General features: G+C 42.1%; 1 protein-coding gene across 2 annotated transcripts in view; it reads left to right on the forward strand.

Annotated features, from left to right (window-relative positions):
* The window catches only part of LOC106575067 (nuclear factor erythroid 2-related factor 2), a 55,478-nt gene that overhangs the window by 18,138 nt on the left and 18,282 nt on the right, over positions 1–19,058 (forward strand). For both annotated transcript variants that reach the window (XM_014151214.3, XM_014151215.3), the window contains exon 2: positions 18,331–18,600. In XM_014151214.3, coding sequence (XP_014006689.1) covers positions 18,331–18,600 — 270 coding nt within the window. The remainder of the gene's footprint in view (positions 1–18,330; positions 18,601–19,058) is intronic.

The following is a 19,058-nucleotide window of genomic DNA, read 5'->3' on the forward strand; positions in this document are numbered from 1 at the left end:
CCAGATGGCGCTGGGCCAATTGTGCATCACCCTATGGGACTACTAATCACAGCCAATTGTGATACAGCCTGGAATTGAACCAGGTCTGTAGTGACACCTCTAGCACTGAGATGCAGTGCCTTAGACCGCTGCGCCACTCGGGAGCCCAAGTGAATGTTCTTAAGCTTCAAGTCTATTTCAAGAACAGAGATCCGTGTCTGTGAAGCGTATCCAACTGACATTTGGATTATAGTTTTGGCATATACTATACCCTTTTTGCACTACTGAGCCAAACTGAGCTGAGCCAAGCCAAGCTGTACTGGGCTTTCCTGATTATGCATTCATCAGGTTTGCTGGAAACGTGCTGGAAAGGAAAACGTGAATCAGGCACCCACATTATTTTGGCCAGTAGCAGATGCTGTTATCCAGAGTGACTTACAGGAGGAATTAGGGTTAAGTGCCTTGCTCAAGGACACATTGACAGATTTTTCACTTAGCCAGCTCAGAGATTCGAACCAGCAACCTTTCAGTTACTGGCCCAACTTGGAAATGGAAAAAATCATGAATATTTGTCATTTGAGTGACCTATACCTTTATTAATGGTGGAATGTAAGTTTCTTTAGCTGTATGTCGCTCAGGATACAAAAAGTTCAAAAAGTTATACAGCTGCACCATTGTGAGCATCTTTACTGGATACATCACTGCTTGGAATAGCAACTGCTTGGCATCTGACCACAAGGCGCTACAGAGAGTAGTGTGCATGGCCCAGTACATCACTGGGGCTGAGCTCCCTGCCATCCAGGACCACTTTACCAGGCCGGGTCATTGATCCTTCTTGCACAAACTTCTTTGACTCATCACATACGCTGCTGATACTGTTTACTATCTGTCACTTTATTTGTAGTTACTGTATATGTACAGTTGAAGTCGGAAGTTTACATACACCTTAGCCAAATACAGTTAAACTCAGTTTTTCACAATTCCTGACGTTTAATCCTTGTAAAAATTCCCTATCTTTCGTCAGTTAGGATCAGAACTTTATTTTAAGAATGTGAAATTATTTATTTCAGCTTTTATTTCTTTCATCACATTCCCAGTGGGTCAGAAGTTTACATACATCAATTAGTATTTGGTAACATTGCCTTTAAATTGTTTAACTTGGGTCAAACGTTTCGGGCAGCCTTCCACAAGCTTCCCACAATAAATTGGGTGAATGTTGGCCCATTCCTCTTGACAGAGCTGGTGTAACTGAGTCAGGTTCCTAGGCCTCCTTGCTCGCACATGCTTTTTCAGTTCTACCCACAAATTTTCTATGGGATTGAGGTCAGGGCTTTGTGATGGCCACTCCAATGCTTGGGGTCATTGTCCATTTGGAAGACCCATTTGCGACCAAGCTTTAACTTCCTGACTGATGTCTTGAGATGTTGCTTCAATATATCCACATAATTTTCTGTCCTCATGATGCCATCTATTTGGTGAGCACCAGTCCCTCCTGCAGCAAAGCACCGCCACAACATGATGCTGCCACCCCCGTGCTTCACGGTTGGGATGGTATTCTTCGGCATGCAAGCCTCTCCCTATTTCCTCCAAACATAACGATGGTCATTATGGCCAAACAGTTCTATTTTTGTTTCATCAGACATTTCTCCAAAAAGAATGATCTTTGTCCCCATGTGTTAAGAGTGTGTATCGGAGGCGAAGTCAGGTGCAGGAGAGCAGAGTGTAGTGAACAGGCACACTTTTTATTCCAGTCAAAATGACAGCACAAAATAACATAAAATGTGCCCAAAACACAGAACATAGACAAAAAGTAATGCGCGTAACAATATCCACAAAATACATATGAAAAAAATACATATGAATTGATTGGTGAATGAAAACCAAGTGTGCAGGGAACAAGACAAAACAAATGGATACATGAAAAATGGAGCGGCGATGGCTAGAAAGCCAGTGACGTCGACCGCTGAACGCTGCCTGAACAAGGAGAGGGGCCGACTTCGGCGGAAGTCGTGACACCATGTGATGTTGCAAACCGTAGTCTGGCTTTATTATGGTGGTTTTGGAGCAGTGGCTTCTTCCTTGCTGAACAGCATTTCAGGTTATGTCGATATAGGACTCGTTTTACTGTGGATATAGATACATTTGTACCTGTTTCCTCCAGCATCTTCACAAGGTCCTTTGCTGTTGTTCTGGGATTGATTTGCACTTTTCGCACCAAAGTACATTCATCTCTCGGAGACAGAACGCGTCTCCTCCCTGAGAGGTATGACGGCTGCGTGGTTCCATGGTGTTTATACTTGCGTACTATTGTTTGTACAGATGAACGTGGTACCTTCAGGCATTTGGAAATTCCTTCCAAGGATGAACCAGACTTGAGGTCTACAAAAAAATGGAGGTATTTGGCTGATTTCTTTTGATTTTCCCATGATGTCAAGCAAAGAGGCACTGAGTTTGAAGGTAGGCCTTGAAATACGTCCACAGGTACACCTCTAATTGACATAAATTATTTCAATTAGCCTATCAGAAGCTTCTAAAGCCATGATATAATTTTCTGTAATTTTCCAAGCTGTTTAAATGCACAGTCAACTTAGTGTATGTAAACTTCTGACCCACTGGAATTGTGATACAGTGAATTACAAGTGAAATAGTCTGTCTTTTAGCAATTCTTGGAAAACGACTTGTGTCGTGCACAAAGTAGATGTCCTAACCGACTTGCCAAAATGTTAACAAGAAATTATTAACAAGAAATTTGTGGAGTGGTTGAAAACGAGTTTTAATGACTCCAACATAAGTGCATGTAAACTTTCGACTTCAACTGTATCTACCTAAATTAACCCATACCCTTGCACAGTGACTCGGTACCTATACCGATTTTAATTTAGCCAAGTTATTATTACTCATTTTGCATCTATTATTACGTGTTTTACTTTTCCATTTATTCTCAAAAAATGTTTCTCTGCATTGTTGGAAAGGACCCATAAGTAAGCGTTTCACTGTTAGTCCACACCTGTTGTTTAAGAAGCATGTGTAAAATACAAATTGATTTTAAACGAGCATCTGCCAACTGACTAAAATGTGAAAAGAATGGCCTCTAGTTTAACCTGTTATGGCTAGGGGGCAGTATTTTCACGGCCGGATAAAAAACGTACCCGATTTAATCTGATTATTACTCCTGCCCAGAAACTAGAATATGCATATAATTATTAGCTTTGGATAGAAAACACTCCAAAGGTTCTAAAACTGTTTGAATGGTGTCTGTAAGTATAAGAGAACTCATTTGGCAGGCCAAAACCTGAGAAGATTCCTTACAGGAAGTGCCCTGTCTGACCATTTCTTGCCCTTCTTGATTATCTCTATCCAATACAGGGGATCTCTGCTGTTACGTGACACTTCCTACGGCTCCCATGGGCTCTCAGAAGGCGGCAAAAAGCTGAATCGTGGCTTTGCAGGCTCTGGCTGAAAAAAAGTAGCGCGTTTGGATAGTGGCCGGTCACAGTACTATGAAACTCAGGCTCGTGCACGAGGGGATCCCATGATTTTATTTTCTCTCTCTTTGTACGTATACACGCTTTCCCGGTCGGGATATATTATTGCTTTTTTACGAGAAAAATGGCAGAAAAATGTATTTTAAACAGCGGTTGACATGCTTCGAAGTACGGTAATGGAATATTTAGAATTTTTTTGTCACGAAATGCGTCATGCTCGTGACCCTTATTTACACTTCGGATAGTGTCTTGAACGCACGAACAAAACGCCGCTATTTGGATATAACAATGGATTATTTTGAACCAAACCAACATTTGTTATTGAAGTAGCAGTCCTGGGAGTGCATTCTGACGAAGAACACCAAAGGTAATCAAACTTTTCTAATAGTAAATCGGAGTTTGGTCAGGGCTAAACTTGGTGGGTGTCTAAATAGCTAGCCGTGATGGCTGGGCTATCTACTCAGAATATTGCAAAATGTGCTTTCACCGAAAAGCTATTTTAAAATCGGACACCTCGATTGCACAAAGGAGTTCTGTATCTATAATTCTTAAAATAATTGTTATGTTTTTTGTGAACGTTTATCGTAAGTAATTTAATAAATTCACCGGAGGTTTGCGGGGGGTATGCTAGTTCTGAACGTCACATGCTAATGTAAAAATCTGGTTTTTGATATAAATATGAACTTGATTGAACAAAACATGCATGTATTGTATAACATAATGTCCTAGGAGTGTCATCTGATGAAGATCATCAAAGGTTAGTACTGCATTTAGCTGTGGTTTTGTTTTTGTGACATTATATGCTAGCTTGAAAAATGGGTGTCTGATTATTTCTGGCTGGGTACTCTGCTGACATAATCTAATGTTTTGCTTTCGCTGTAAAGCCTTTTTGAAATCGGACAGTGTGGTTAGATAAAGGAGAGTCTTGTCTTTAAAATGCTGTAAAATAGTGATATGTTTGAAAAATGAAAGTTTTTGTATTTTTGAGGAATTTGTAATTCGCGCCACGCCTATCATTGGATATTGGAGCAGGTGTTCCGCTAGCGGAACGTCTAGATGTAAGAGGTTAAAAAGAGATGTGGAGTGTCTGATTTTTTTACAAGATTTTGCCTGCTCAATGTGTACATTTATGTTATTAAACTGTAGTACTTTGTTTTTTATGTTGTAAATGTGTTTTTGCATAAAATGTAGTGTGCTGCTATTTTGGCCAGGTCAGAGATTTTTAATCTCAATAAAGTGAACATTTTAAACATTAAAATAAAGATCAGCCTGAGGTTAGCCTCTAGTCAGGCTGCTTTAACAGGTTCCAATACTGGCTGATTGATGGGCCTGCTAATATAACTATGCATGTAGCTGTGTTCACCTCTCACTTTCTTTTGTTAGTTGATAAATGGGTTTGCGTGGGCCTAAAGTGAAAGCTATATTGTGTAGTCATTTGAGATAAGATTGACAAATGAGCCTTTACCTTACTTTTGTCATGCTCACAGGGCCAGGTGAGTCTCACCCAACTCTCACATTAGTTTTCCTTTCATACTATTGACCTAGTCAACTGACACCACAAGACATTGTATTTCAAGGCATTTAGACACATGAAAATGCATTCCATTGTGTTGTGGGATGGTCATGCTGCCATGTTATCTGCACAATCCGCACGCTAAACAGGAAAGTGCACATGCAGTTACATCACCCTCTCTGCTGTAATCTTTTCCCAGGTGGTGAAAGGTGGCGTGCCTCTAAGTAGGTTTCAGAGGGCCAGACCGTCACTGCAACAGAATACATATTATACTGGAAACAGAGTTTCAATTACATTTTGGCACAATACTACAGTGCCTTCAGAAAGTATTCACACCCATTGACTTTTTCCACACTTTGTTGTGTTACACCCTGAATATAAACTTGATTACATTTCCATTTTGTGTCACTGATCTACACACAATACCCCATAATATCAAAGTGGAATTTTTGTCTTTAGATTTTTTTGGAAATGAATAAAAATATGTTTTAGATACGTTCAGGAGTAAAACAAAAGTACTTAATAAGTGTCATAATAAGTTGCATGGACTCTGTGTGCAATAATAGGGGTTAACATGCTTTTTGAATGACTACCCGATCTCTGCACCACACACATACAATTGTCTGTTTTGTCTCTCAGTCGAGAAGTGAATTTCAAGCAGAGATTCAACCACAAAGACCAGGTAGGTTTCCCCATGCCTTGCAAAGACGTGCACATATTGGTAGATGGGTAAAAAATAAAAGAAAGCATTTCCTTTTGAGCATGCTGAAGTTATCAATTATGCTTTGGATTGTGTATCAATAAACTCAGTCACTACAAAGATGCAGGCGTTTGCCGGAGAGGAAGGAAACCGCTCAGGGATTTTACCATGAGGCCAATGGTGATTTTTAAACAGTTCGAGTTAAATGGCTGTGATAGGAGAAAACTGAGGATGAATTAACAACATTGTAGTTACTCCACAATACTAACCCAAATTGATTAAAAAGAAGGAAGCTTGTACAGAATAAAATTATTCCAAAACGTGCAACCTGTTTGCAATAAGGCACTAAAGTAATACGGAAAATACTGTGGCCAGGAAATTAACTTTTTATCCGTAATACAAAGCGTTATGTTTGGGGAAAATCTAACACAACACATCACTGAATACCACTTTCCATATTTTCAAGCATGGTGTTGGCTGCATCATGTTATGGGTATACTTGTCATCGGCAAGGACGTGGGAGTTATTTAAGATAAATATAAACTTAATAGAGCTAAGTGCAGGCAAAATCCTAGAGGTAAAACTGGTTCAGTCTGCTTTCAAACAGTCACTGGGAGACAAATTCACCTTTTTAGCAAAAAAATTACCTAAAACACAAGGGCAAATATACACTGGAGTTGCTTACCAAGACAACATTGAATGTTCCTGAGTGACAGAGTTACAGTTTTGACTTTAATCGGCTTGAAGATCTATGGCAAGACTTGTAAAAATCTGTCTAGCAAGCAATTGACAGAGCTTTGACTTAGGGGATTGAATGCTTATCTAATCAAGATATAATGGTGTTTTATTTTTCATTAATTAAAAGAAAATCATATAGTTTTTTCCCCACTTTGACATTACAGAGCATTGTGTGTGTGTGGATCATTCACAAAAAATAACCAATTAAATTCATTTTAATCCAACTTTGTAACCTAACAAAAATGTGTAAAAAGTAAGAAGCTGTGAATACTTTCTTAAGGCACTGTGTATTTCAAAAAAAGCAATGTGACAGCTTTACACACTCATTGGCATTCTCTCAAACAGCTTCATGAGGAATGCTTTTCCAAAAGTCTTGAAGGAGTTCCCACATATGCCGAGCACTTGTTGGCTACTTTTCCTTCGCTCTGCGGTCCAACTCATCCCAAACCATCTCACTTGGGTTGAGGTTAGGTGGTTGTGCAGGCCAGGTCATCTGATGCAGCACTCCATCACTCTCCTTGGTCAAATAGACAGCCTTGAGGTGTGTTGGGTCATTGTCCTGTTGAAACAAATGATAGTCCCACTAAGCGCAAACCAGATGGAATGGCGTATTGCTGCAGTATGCTGTGGTAGCCATGCTGGTTAAGTGTGTCTTGAATTGTAAATGAATCCCTGATTTACCAGCAATAAAATCCTCTAAATTAACTGAAGTTCTACATGGTTGTCAGGAGGTCTATGTGTAGCTGGTGTATAGGAGGCAGGCGCAGGACAGCAGATATGAGTAAATAGATGTACTCCAGATTGCGGAGGTCAGTCCAGATGAGACAGGGTGTTTAGCCCCCTCAATCCAATGTCTCCACGCCTTCAGAGCCTTGACAACAGCCAACAGCTCCCGGTCCCCCACATAGTTTCGCTCCGCCAGGCTGAGCTTCTTCGAAAAGAAAGCACAGGGGCGGAGCTTTGGTGGCGTGCCTGAGCGCTGAGATAGCACGGCTCCTATCCCAGCCTCGGACGCGTCCACCTCCACTATGAACGCCAAAGAGGGATCCGGATGAGCCAGCATGGGAGCCGAGGTAAACAGAGCCTTCAGGTGACCAAAAGCCCTGTCCGCCTCAGCAGACCACTGCAGCCACACCGGTCCCCCCCTTCAGCAGTGAGGTAATGGGAACTGCTACCTGACCAAAACCCCGGAGGTTTTCCGGTAGTAGTTGGCAAACCCTAAAAACCACTGCACTTCCTTTACCGTGGTGGGAGTTGGCCAATTACGCACGGCTGAAATGCGGTCACTCTCCATCTCCACCCCTGAAGTGGAAATGCGGTACCCTAGGAAGGAGACGGACTGTTGGAAGCACAGACATTTCTCAGCCTTGATGTACAGGTCATGCTCCAATAGTCGACCAAGCACCCTGCGCACCAGGGACACATGCTCGGCGCGTGTAGCGGAGTATATCAGAATGTCGTCGATATACACCACTACACCCTGCCCGTGCAGGTTCCGGAAAATCTCGTCAACAAAGGCCTGGAAGACTGATGGAGCATTCATCAACCCGTACGGCATGATGAGGTACTCATAGTGCCCAGAGGTGGTACTAAATGCTGTCTTCCACTCGTCCCCCTCCCGGATACGCACCAGGTTGTAAGCGCTCCTGAGATCCAATTTTGTGAAGAAGCGCGCCCCATGCATTGACTCAATCGCACTGGCGATGAGAGGCAGCGGGTAGCTGTACCTCACGGTGATCTGATTGATACCTCGATAGTCAATACACAGGCGCAGACCCCCATCCTTCTTCTTCACAAAAAATAAACTTGAGGAGGCAGGTGAAGTGGAGGGCCAAATGTATCCCTGCCCCAGGGATTCGGAGACAAATGTTTCCATAGCCACCATCTCCTCCTGTGACAGAGGATACATGTGACTCCTGGGAAGTGCTGCGTCTACCAGGAGATTTATCGCACAATCCCCTCGTCGATGAGGTGGTAATTTAGTCAGCCTCTTCTTACAGAAGGTGAGAGCCAAATCGGCATATTCTGAGGGGATGCGCACGGTGGAGACCTGGTCTGGACTTTCCACCGTCGTCGCACCGATGGAAACCCCCACACACCTCCCTGAGCACTCTCGTGACCACCCCTTGAGAGCCCTCTGTTGCCACGAAATAGTGGGGTCATGACAGGCCAACCAGGGTAGGCCCAGCACCACGGGAAACACAGGAGAATCAATAAGGAAGAGACTGATTCTCTCCTTATGACCCTCCTGCGTAACCATGTCTAGTGGAGCGGTGGCCTCCCTAATCAGCCCTGACCCTAATGGTCGACTATCTAGGGCATGCACAGGGAAGGGCATATCCACAGGAACAAGGGGGAACCCTAAGCTAAGGGCAAAATAACGGTCAATAAAACTCCCAGCTGCGCCTGAATCTAGGAGCGCCTTATGTTGGGAATGCGGAGAAAACTCAGGAAATGAAATAAACACACACATGTGAGCAACAGGGGGCTCTGGGTGAGCCTGGTGCCGACTCACCTGGGATGACACAATAGTGCCCTGCCTGCTGCCTCGACTCCCTGAGGAACCCCCCCAGCACCGACCAGCAGTGTGCCCTCTGCGGCCACAGATGGTGCAGGGAATGGCCCCTCCTCCGGTCGCCCTAAGTGCAGCACCTCCCAGCTTCATGGGCGTTGGAGCGGAGGTGCTGGGGGATGGAACTGACAGGCCCCGATCCGGACGTCCGCGAGCAGTCAGCAGGTTGTCCAGCCAGATGGACATGTCCACCAGCTGGTCCAATGTGAGGGTGGTGTCTCGGCAGGCCAACTCCCAACGGACGTCCTTGTGTAGACAGCACCGGTAGTGATCGATCAGGGCTCTGTCGTTACATCCCACGCTGGCAGCCAGGGTCCGGAAGTCCAATGAAAAATCCTGTGCGCTCCTCATCCCCTGCCTTAGGTGGAACAGTCGTTGACCTGTCTGAGGGTCAACGACCACCCTCAGGCAGGTGGTCGAACACTGCCCGAAAGCGGTGAACTCTGCGTAATGGTCCAACGCCGCGTCTCCCTCACTCCATACGGCGTTGGCCCACTCCAGGGCTTTGTCTGAGAGGCAGGAGACGAGGGCGGACACGCTGTCACGTCCCGAAGGAGCCAGGTGGACGGTCGCCAGGTAGAGCTCAAGCTGGAGTAGGAACCCCTGGCATCCGGCAGCCGTCCCATCATACTCCCTCGGGAGCGCAAGCCGGATCCCGCTAGAACCAGGTGAAGGAGGGGTGGAGAGTGGGACCTGCTGTAGTGGGGCTGGTGGAGGCGCTGGACGACCTCCTCCTCTCTCCCAACGATCCATCTTCTGCCGCACGTGATCCATGGCGGTGCCCAGATGTTGCAATATGGTCGCGTGCTGCTGGACGCGCTCCTCTATCTCTGAAGGGAGGGCGTCTGGTCCTGCTGACTCCATTCTATGGGATGAGTGATTCTGTCAGGACGTCTATGTGTAGCTGGTGTATAGGAGTCAGGTGCTGGACAGCAGATATGAGTAAATAAACGTATTTTACTCAACATAATAAAAATGCAATACAAAAACAGAACCCACAATAACGGACCTTCCTACATAGAAACAATCACTCACAAACAAACATGGGGGAACAGAGGGTTAAATAATGAACAGGTAATTGGGGGATTGAAACCAGGTGTGTAAGACAAAACAAATGGAAAATGAAAAGTGGATCGGCGATGGCTAGAAGGCCGGTGACGTCGACCGCCGAACTCTGCCCGGACAAGGAGAGGGACCGACTTCAGCGGAAGTCGTGACAATGGTTCGCTCTGAATTTGTTTAGAGTACAGTATACTGACATCCACTTGGTATAAATCCATAGTAAATCCCATTACCAAATCATAAAAAAATTACCCGAGAGTGCCACTGAACTGGATTGGCATAAGTTTACTAGGTACAGTCTATAAATTATATTCATCCATCCTCAACAGTAGGTTAATGCATCTATTATTACGCGTTTTACTTTTCAATTTTTTCTAAAAAAAAATTCTCTGCATTGTTAGGAAGGACCCATAAGTAGGCGTTTCACTGTTAGTCCACACCTGTTGTTTACGAAGCATGTGACAAATACAAATTGTTTTTATCAGAGCGTCTGCCAATTGACTAAAATGTGAAATGAATGGCCTCTAGTTTAGAGAGAGATGTGGATCTGAGTGATTGCAATTAACTTGGAAGATTTTGCCTGCTCAATGTGTACATTTATGTTTTTAAACTGTAGTACTTTGTGTTTTATGTTGTAAATGTGTTTTTGCATGACATTTTGTGTGTTGCTATTTTGGCCAGGTCAGAGATTTTTAATCTCAATGAGACTAACCTGGTAAAATAAAGCGAACATTTTAAACATTCAAATAAAGATCAGCCTGAGGTTAGCCTCTAGTCAGGCTGCATTATCAGGTTCCAATACTGGCTGATTGATAGCTCTGCTAATATAACTATGCCTGTTGCTGTGTTCACCTCTCCCTTTCTTTTGTTAGTTGATAAACAGGTTTGCGTGGGCCTGAAGTGAAAGCTGTATTGTGTAGTCATTTGAGATAAGATTGACAAATGAGCCTTTACCTTACTTTTGTCATGCTCACAGGGCCAGGTGAGTCTCACCCAACTCTCACATTAGTTTTCCTTTCATACTATTGACCTAGTCAACTGACACCACAAGACATTGTATTTCAAGGCATTTAGACACATGAAAATGCATTCCATTGTGTTGTGGGATGGTCATGCTGCCATGTTATCTGCACAATCCGCACGCTAAACAGGAAAGTGCACATGCAGTTACATCACCCTCTCTGCTGTAATCTTTTCCCAGGTGGTGAAAGGTGGCGTGCCTCTAAGTAGGTTTCAGAGTGCCAGACCGTCACTGCAACAGAATACATATTATACTGGAGACATAGATTCAATTACATTTTGGCACAATACTACAGTGCCTTCAGAAAGTATTCACACCCATTGACTTTTTCCACATTTGGTTGTGTTACACCCTGAATATAAAATTGATTACATTGATTTTTTTGCAAATGAATACAAATATGAAAAGATGTAATGTCTTGAGTTAAGTATTTTAAACCCTTTTGTTATGGCAAAGCTAAATACGTTCAGGAGTAAAAAAAAAAAGTGCTTAATAAGTGTCATAATAAGTTGCATAGACTCAGTCGGTGTGCAATAATAGGTGTTAACATGCTTTTTGAATGACTACCCGATCTCTGCACCACATACATACAATTGTGTTATGTCCCTCAGTCGAGAAGTGAATTTCAAGCAGAGATTCAACCACAAAGACCAGGGAGGTTTTCCCATGCCTTGCAAAGAAAGGCACCTATTGGTAGATGGGTAAAAATAAAAGAAAGCGTTTCCCTTTGAGCATGCTGAAGTTATCAATTACGCTTTGGATGGTGTATCAATACACTCAGTCACTACAAAGATGCAGGCATCCTTCCTAACTCATTTGCCGGAGAGAAAGGAAACCGCTCAGGGATTTTACCATGAAGCCAATGGTGATTTTAAAACAGTTCGAGTTAAATGGCTGTGATAGGAGAAAACTGAGGATGAATTAACAACATTGTAGTTACGCCACAATACTAACTTAAATAGATTAAAAAGAAGGAAGCTTGTACAGAATAAAAATATTCCAAAACGTGCAACCTGTTTGTAATAAGGCACTAAAGTAATACGGAAAATAATGTGGCCAAGAAATTAAATTTTGTCCGGAATACAAAGCGTTATGTTTGGGGGAAATCTAACACAACACATCACTGAGTACCACTCTCCATATTTTCAAGCATGGTGTTGGCTCCATCATGTTATGGGTATACTTGTCATCGGCAAGGACGCGGGAGTTATTTATGATAAATATCAATTTAATAGAGCTAAGCGCAGGCAAAATCCTAGAGGAAAAACTGGTTCAGTCTGCTTTCAAACAGTCACTGGGAGACAAATTCACCTTTTTAGCAACAAAATAACCTAAAACACAAGGGCAAATATACACTGGAGTTGATTACCAAGACGACATTGAATGTTCCTGATTGACAGAGTTAGTTTTGACTTAAATCGGCTTGAAGATCTATGGCAAGACTTGTAAAAATCTGTCTAGCAAGCTATATAATGGTGTTTTATTTTTCATTAATTAAAAGAAAATCATATAATTTTTTTCCCACTTTGACATTACAGAGCATTGTGTGTGTGGATCATTTACAAAAAATAACCAGTTAAATTTATTTTAATCCAACTTTGTAACATAACAAATTGTGTAAAATGTAAGGAGCTGTGAATACTTTCTGAAGGCACTGTGTATTTTAAGCAATGTGACAGCTTTACACACTCATTGGCATTCTCTCAAACAGCTTAATGAGTAATGCTTTTCCAAAAGTCTTGAAGGAGTTCCCACAAATGCCGAGCACTTGTTGGCTACTTTTCCTTCACTCTGCGGTTCAACTCATCTCAAACCATCTCACTTGGGTTGAGGTCGGGTGGTTGTGCAGGCCAGGTCATCCGATGTAGCACTCCATCACTCTCCTTCTTGGTCAAATGGCACTTACACAGCCTTGAGGTGTGTTGGGTCATTGTCCTGTTGAAAACAAATGATAGTCCCACTAAGTGCAAACCAGATGGGATGGCGTATCGCTGCAGAATGCTGTGGTAGCCATGCTGGTTAAGTGTGCCTTGAATTCCAAATAAATCACTGATTTACCAGCAAAATCACCCCCAACCATCTCACTTTCTCCTCCATGCTTCACGGTGGGAACCACACATAAGGAGATCATCCGTTCACCTACTGTGCATGTCACAAAGACACAGTGATTGTAACCAAAAATCTCAAATTTTGCCTCATCAGACCACAGGACAGATTTCCACCCGTATAATGTCCATTGCTAGTGTTTCTTTGCCCAAGCAAGTCTATTCTTATTATTGGTGTCCTTTAGAAGTGGTTTCTTTGTAGCAATTCGACCATTAAGGCCTGATTTACGCAGTCTCTTCTGAACAGTTAATGTTCAGATGTGTCTGTTACTTGAATTTTGTGAAGCGTTTATGTAGGCTGCAATCTGAGGTGCAGCCCACATGAACATATCCTCTGCAGCAGACGTAACTCTAGGTCTTCCTTTCCTTTGAGCCAGTTTCATCATAGCACTTGATGGTTTTTGAAACTGCACTTTAAGAAACTTTCAAAGTTCTTGAAATTTTCCACATTGACTGACCATGTCTTAAAGTAATGATATACTGTCGTTGCTCTTTGCATATTTGAGCTGTTCTTGCCATAATATGGACTTGGTTTTTTAGAAAATAAGGTCATCTTCTGTATACCACTCCTACCTTGTCACAACACAACTGATTGGCTCAAACACATTAAGAAGGAAAGAATATTCCACAAATTAATTTTTAACAAGGCACATCTGTTAATTGAAATGCATTCCAGGTGACTACCTCATGAAGCTTGTTGAGAGAATGCCAACAGTGTGCAAAGCTGTCATCAAGGCAAAGGGTGGCTACTTTGAAGAATCTCAAATATAAAATATATTTTGATTTGTTTAATACTTTTTTGGTTACTACATGACTATTTCCTAGTTTTGATGTTTTCACTACAATGTAGAAAATAGTAAAACTAAAGAAAAACACTGGAATGAGTAGGTGTGTCCAAAGTTTTGACTGGTACTATATATATATAATTTAAATACAGCGTTGATGTCTTCTGGTTATTTTTGTCAAATAGCTATAATAAAATGTATGATAACTCCCAGTGTCAATCATTGCTAATGTCTTCCTTCACGTTGTCATACACATGTAGTTGTCATTATATCATATTTTAATTATGCATGTATGTATATTGAAAAATAGTGAGGAATCGAAATGTGACACCTGAAAGACGTGTATTTGTATTTGTATTTATTATGGATCCCCATTTTGGCAGCAGCTACTCTTCCTGGAGTCCAGCAAAATTAAGGCATTTTCTACAATTTTAAAACGTTGCAATACATTCACAGATTTCAAAACACACTGTGTGCCCTCAGGCCCCTACTCCACCACTACCACATATCTACAGTACTAAACCCATGTGCATGTATAGTGTGTATGTATGTGTGAAGTTGCAATGCCTGATATTGTCTGATATTACATTTATTTCTGTACCCCATTCACTCATCTAACTTTAAAGGGGAAAACAGTAGTTGCTACATCCATTTTAGGACTTAAAAATGTATATTATGTACCCATAGATTTTTGAAAAATATAACTTTTTTATAAATGCCTCTTGAACTTAGTTGAATTATCGTACCCCACCAGAACCAAAATACAAGCTTGTTTTACGCCAATGATTTTAAACAAACACTGTATTGCCTCAAAACATAGTTACAACTATAATGATTATATCATATATAGATGGTAAGTCCTTGCATCCAAAGCTCTGTCTGAATTTGAGAGTGATTACATTTCTCCATCCCCATCCGTCAGCTTTTTACCGAAACAGTGGCATGAAGAACGCTTTGTTATTGTTTCAACTGCTAATTGGTCCATTAAAGGAGATGTGATTCCTGAGAATGGACAGACACATACTCAGTCATTTACTTATGGTCAATTCAAGTTATTGCATGCATTTTATTCGGAATTGTCGGTAATTTTATTTAGAAGAGTAGTCCCTGTGATGCTGTATGGGGAAAAACCTCTAAAGCTGCCCTGATTTTACACATTAGTGGAAAGACTATAGTGTGACCGCCTAGTCATAAAGCAGGGAATAATCATTCAAAACCTGCCCCAATACAGTGGCAATAACGCTATCACAACAGCCGTCTAGCCATAAATATGAAGTTAATGGCCGATTGTATTGTTTAATGGGGGGGGGGGGGGGGGGGGGGGGGTAAAACAACTGATACGGGAGGAAAATGTGTACTTTACCAGAATAGTTTTCTTGTTAAGTTATCTACTGAGCCAAAGGGTTGATGTTGGTTGAGTCAAGGTCACTGTCTGTCCTTTTGATCCTCGCCTTGCTTTCCTTTGAAACTCTTTTGTAATGGATGTTTAGCTTGTTACTGAGTCAACACCACACACTCTTGAAGCTTCATGGCCACATAATGAGCTGCATGTGTTTGTGAAAAGAACCTTTGATACCCAGAGATACCCACTTGGACCCAGAACCGAGATTAAGCTTTTTAAGCCTATGCTTAATCTGGGTCCAGGAAACAGCCCCACAATGTCTGTGGCTCCTATTGTCATCTTGAAAATAAATGAGTTGGGACAAATCTTCTAAAATTTGTGCCTTGCTAGCAGGTGTATTCATCAAATGCATTTTGCATGATGATTGTAGAGGTGAACAGCCTAGAGCAGTTACTGCAACATTCCAGTGGCAGTCCTATGAATGAAACTGTCCAAACACATGTTTGGCAGTCTACCAGCCAAATATTAGGTGTTACGTTCTTTGTCATAATCATCAAAGTTTAATATTCAGTGTAAAAACTGTAGACAATAGAATATAATAGAAATCTTATGAAACAACCAATGATATAATAACTGTGAGAGGTTCTTATATGGGTTCAGCTTTATCAAACATAACTCATTTGTCTTGTTACCTATTGGTCAGATTAGATTTGGTCCAGTGCCAGCATGTTTGCGATTGGACTAAAATCCAAGCCTGATGAATAATAATTACCAATCAGAGAGTATCTCGGCCAATGGCTTATTATTGAGTTGAGCAGCGTCTTTCACCCTCACTGTGTGCTGCTCTTGCATATAGAAACAAAGGCTGATCAAGGACATAAAAAAAATTCTGTTTTTGTAAGCTGTGCAATATGCATGTAGTACTTGTATTTTACTCTGCGCTCTTTAGTGGATCTTGCTCAGTCATTCCTGATGGTATTTGGTGGTTTAGCTAGATGCTGGTGTTGGAGGTTGCTGAAATGTACACGTGGGTGTGGAGCCATACTGCTTTAAGAATGAGGAGAACAGCATGTATTATTCATACATCCTCGTCACACATCTCATCTGATTGAGTTGTGTTATGGCTAAAGGTGGGGGTAAGGGACAGCTGTCCACAGGGAGGGGAACAGGGGATACAATACGTGGCACAGAAGCATTCTGGGTATTGTCGACACACCCTTTTTGATCCCACTTGTCTGCCTTCTGTTTGTTCGTGATGGGTGAGCATACAATATCCATCTTATCCTAACATTTTGTCAAATACTTCAGGATCCCTGCATTAAAAGGGGTTCTTTAACCTCTTACATCTAGACGTTCCGCTAGCGGAACACCTGCTCCAATATCCAATGATGGGCGTGGCGCGAAATACAAACTCCTCTAAAATCCGAAAACTTCAATTTTTCAAACAAGACTCTCGTTAATCTAACCACACTGTCCGATTTCAAAAAGGCTTTACAGCGAAAGCAAAACATTAGATTATGTCAGCAGAGTACCCTGCCAGAAATAATCAGACACCCATTTTTCAAGCTAGCATATAATGTCACAAAAAACAAAACCACAGCTAAATGCAGCACTAACCTTTGATGATCTTCATCAGATGACAACCCTAGGACATTATGTTATACAATGCATGCATGTTTTGTTCAATCAAGTTCATATTTATATCAAAAAACAGCTTTTTACATTAGCATGTGACGTTCAGAACTAGCATACCCCCCGCAAACCTCCGGTGAATTTACTAAATTACTCACGATAAACGTTCACAAAAAATATAACAATTATTTTAAGAATTATAGATACAGAACTCCTCTATGCACTCGATATGTCCGATTTTAAAATAGCTTTTCGGTGAAAGCACATTTTGCAATATTCTCAGTAGATAGCCCAGCCATCACGGCTAGCTATTTAGACACCCACCAAGTTTAGCCCTGACCAAACTCCGATTTACTATTATAAAAGTTTGATTACCTTTGTTGTCTTTGTCAGAATGCACTCCCAGGACTGCTACTTCAATAACAAATGTTGGTTTGGTCCAAAATAATCCATCGTTATATCCAAATAGCGGCGTTTTGTTTGTGCGTTCAAGAAACTATCCGAAGTGTAAATAAGGGTCACGAGCATGGCGCAATTTGTGACAAAAGATTTCTAAATATTCCATTACTGTACTTCGAAGCATGTCAACCGCTGTTTAAAATCAACTTTTATGCCATTTGTCTCGTAAAAAAGCGATAATATTCTGACCGGGAATCTGCGTTTAGGTAAACAGACGAAAGAAAACATAGCATGGGGTCGACGTGGGCACGCGCCTGAGTCTCACAGTACTATAACCAGCCACTACCCAAACGCGCTACTTTTTGCAACCAGAGCCTGCAAAGCCACGATTCAGCTTTTTGCCGCCTTCTGAGAGCCCATGGGAGCCGTAGGAAGTGTCACGTAACAGCAGAGATCCTCTGTAATGGATAGAGATAATCAAGAAGGGCAAGAAATTGTCAGACAGGCCACTTCCTGCATGGAATCTTCTCAGGTTTTGGCCTGCCAAATGAGTTCTGTTATAATCACAGACACCATTCAAACAGTTTTAGAAACTTTGGAGTGTTTTCTATCCAAAGCTAATAATTATATGCATATTCTAGTTTCTGGGCAGGAGTAATAATCAGATTAAATCGGGTATGTTTTTTATCCGGCTGTGAAAATACTGCCCCCTAGCCATAACAGGTTAAAGAACCCTGCCTTCAAATCAAATCAAATCAAATTCCATTTGTCACATGCGCCGAATCCAACAGGTGTAGATGTTACAGTGAAATGCTTACTTACAAGCCCTTAACCAACAGTGCAGTTTTAAGAAAATACCAACAACAAAAAAGTAAGAAATAAGAATAACAAATAATTAAAGAGCAGCTAAGAATAGTTGCAGTAGCAGTGGTGTTGGCTGTATTGTTGTCCTGCTATCCTCCTATCTTACTCACTATGGTCGTTGTTCTCCTGCCAGGATATGAACTTGATTGACATCCTGTGGAGGCAGGACATTGATCTGGGTGCCGAGCGGGAGGTGTTTGACCTGAGCCTGCGGCAGAAGGAGGATGAGCTGCGCAGGCAGAGGGAACTGGAGGAGGGGAAGAGGCTGCACCTGCTGAGGGAGCAGGATAAGGCCTTGCTGGAACAGCTGGAGCTGGACAAGGAGACTGGGGAGTTCATGCCCTGCCTGCTACCCAGTGAACCAGAGCTGCCCAACACAGATACAGCCCCAGAGGGATACCAGGTATCTGTCTGTCTGTCTGTCTGTCTGTCTGTCTGTCTGTCTGTCTGTCTGTCTGTCTGTCTGTCTGTCTGTCTGTCTGTCTGTCTGTCTGTCTGTCTGTCTGTCTGTCTGTCTGTCTGTCTGTCTGTCTGTCTGTCACACCAGAGAGTGGTCTCCCTCTGGAATAGAAAAGAGAAACGAGATTAGCATTTATGCTAGGGAAATGCATGTGTATGTGTTCTGTGTCTTGTTTTTTAAATATTAATTTTGAGGGTGGTATACAAAAGTATCTACATCCACAGTAAAACGAGTCCTATATCGACAAAACCTGAAAGGCCGCTCAGCAAGGAAGAAGCCACTGCTCCAAAACTTCCCAAAAAAGCCAGACTACGGTTTGCAACTGCACATGGGGACAAAGATCGTACTTTTGGGAGAAATGTCCTCTGATCTGATGAAACAAAAATATAACTGTTTGGCCG

Source organism: Salmo salar, chromosome 17, assembly GCF_965601325.2.
Source record: "Salmo salar chromosome 17, fSalSal1, whole genome shotgun sequence".
In the NCBI taxonomy this organism is placed as follows: domain Eukaryota; kingdom Metazoa; phylum Chordata; class Actinopteri; order Salmoniformes; family Salmonidae; genus Salmo; species Salmo salar.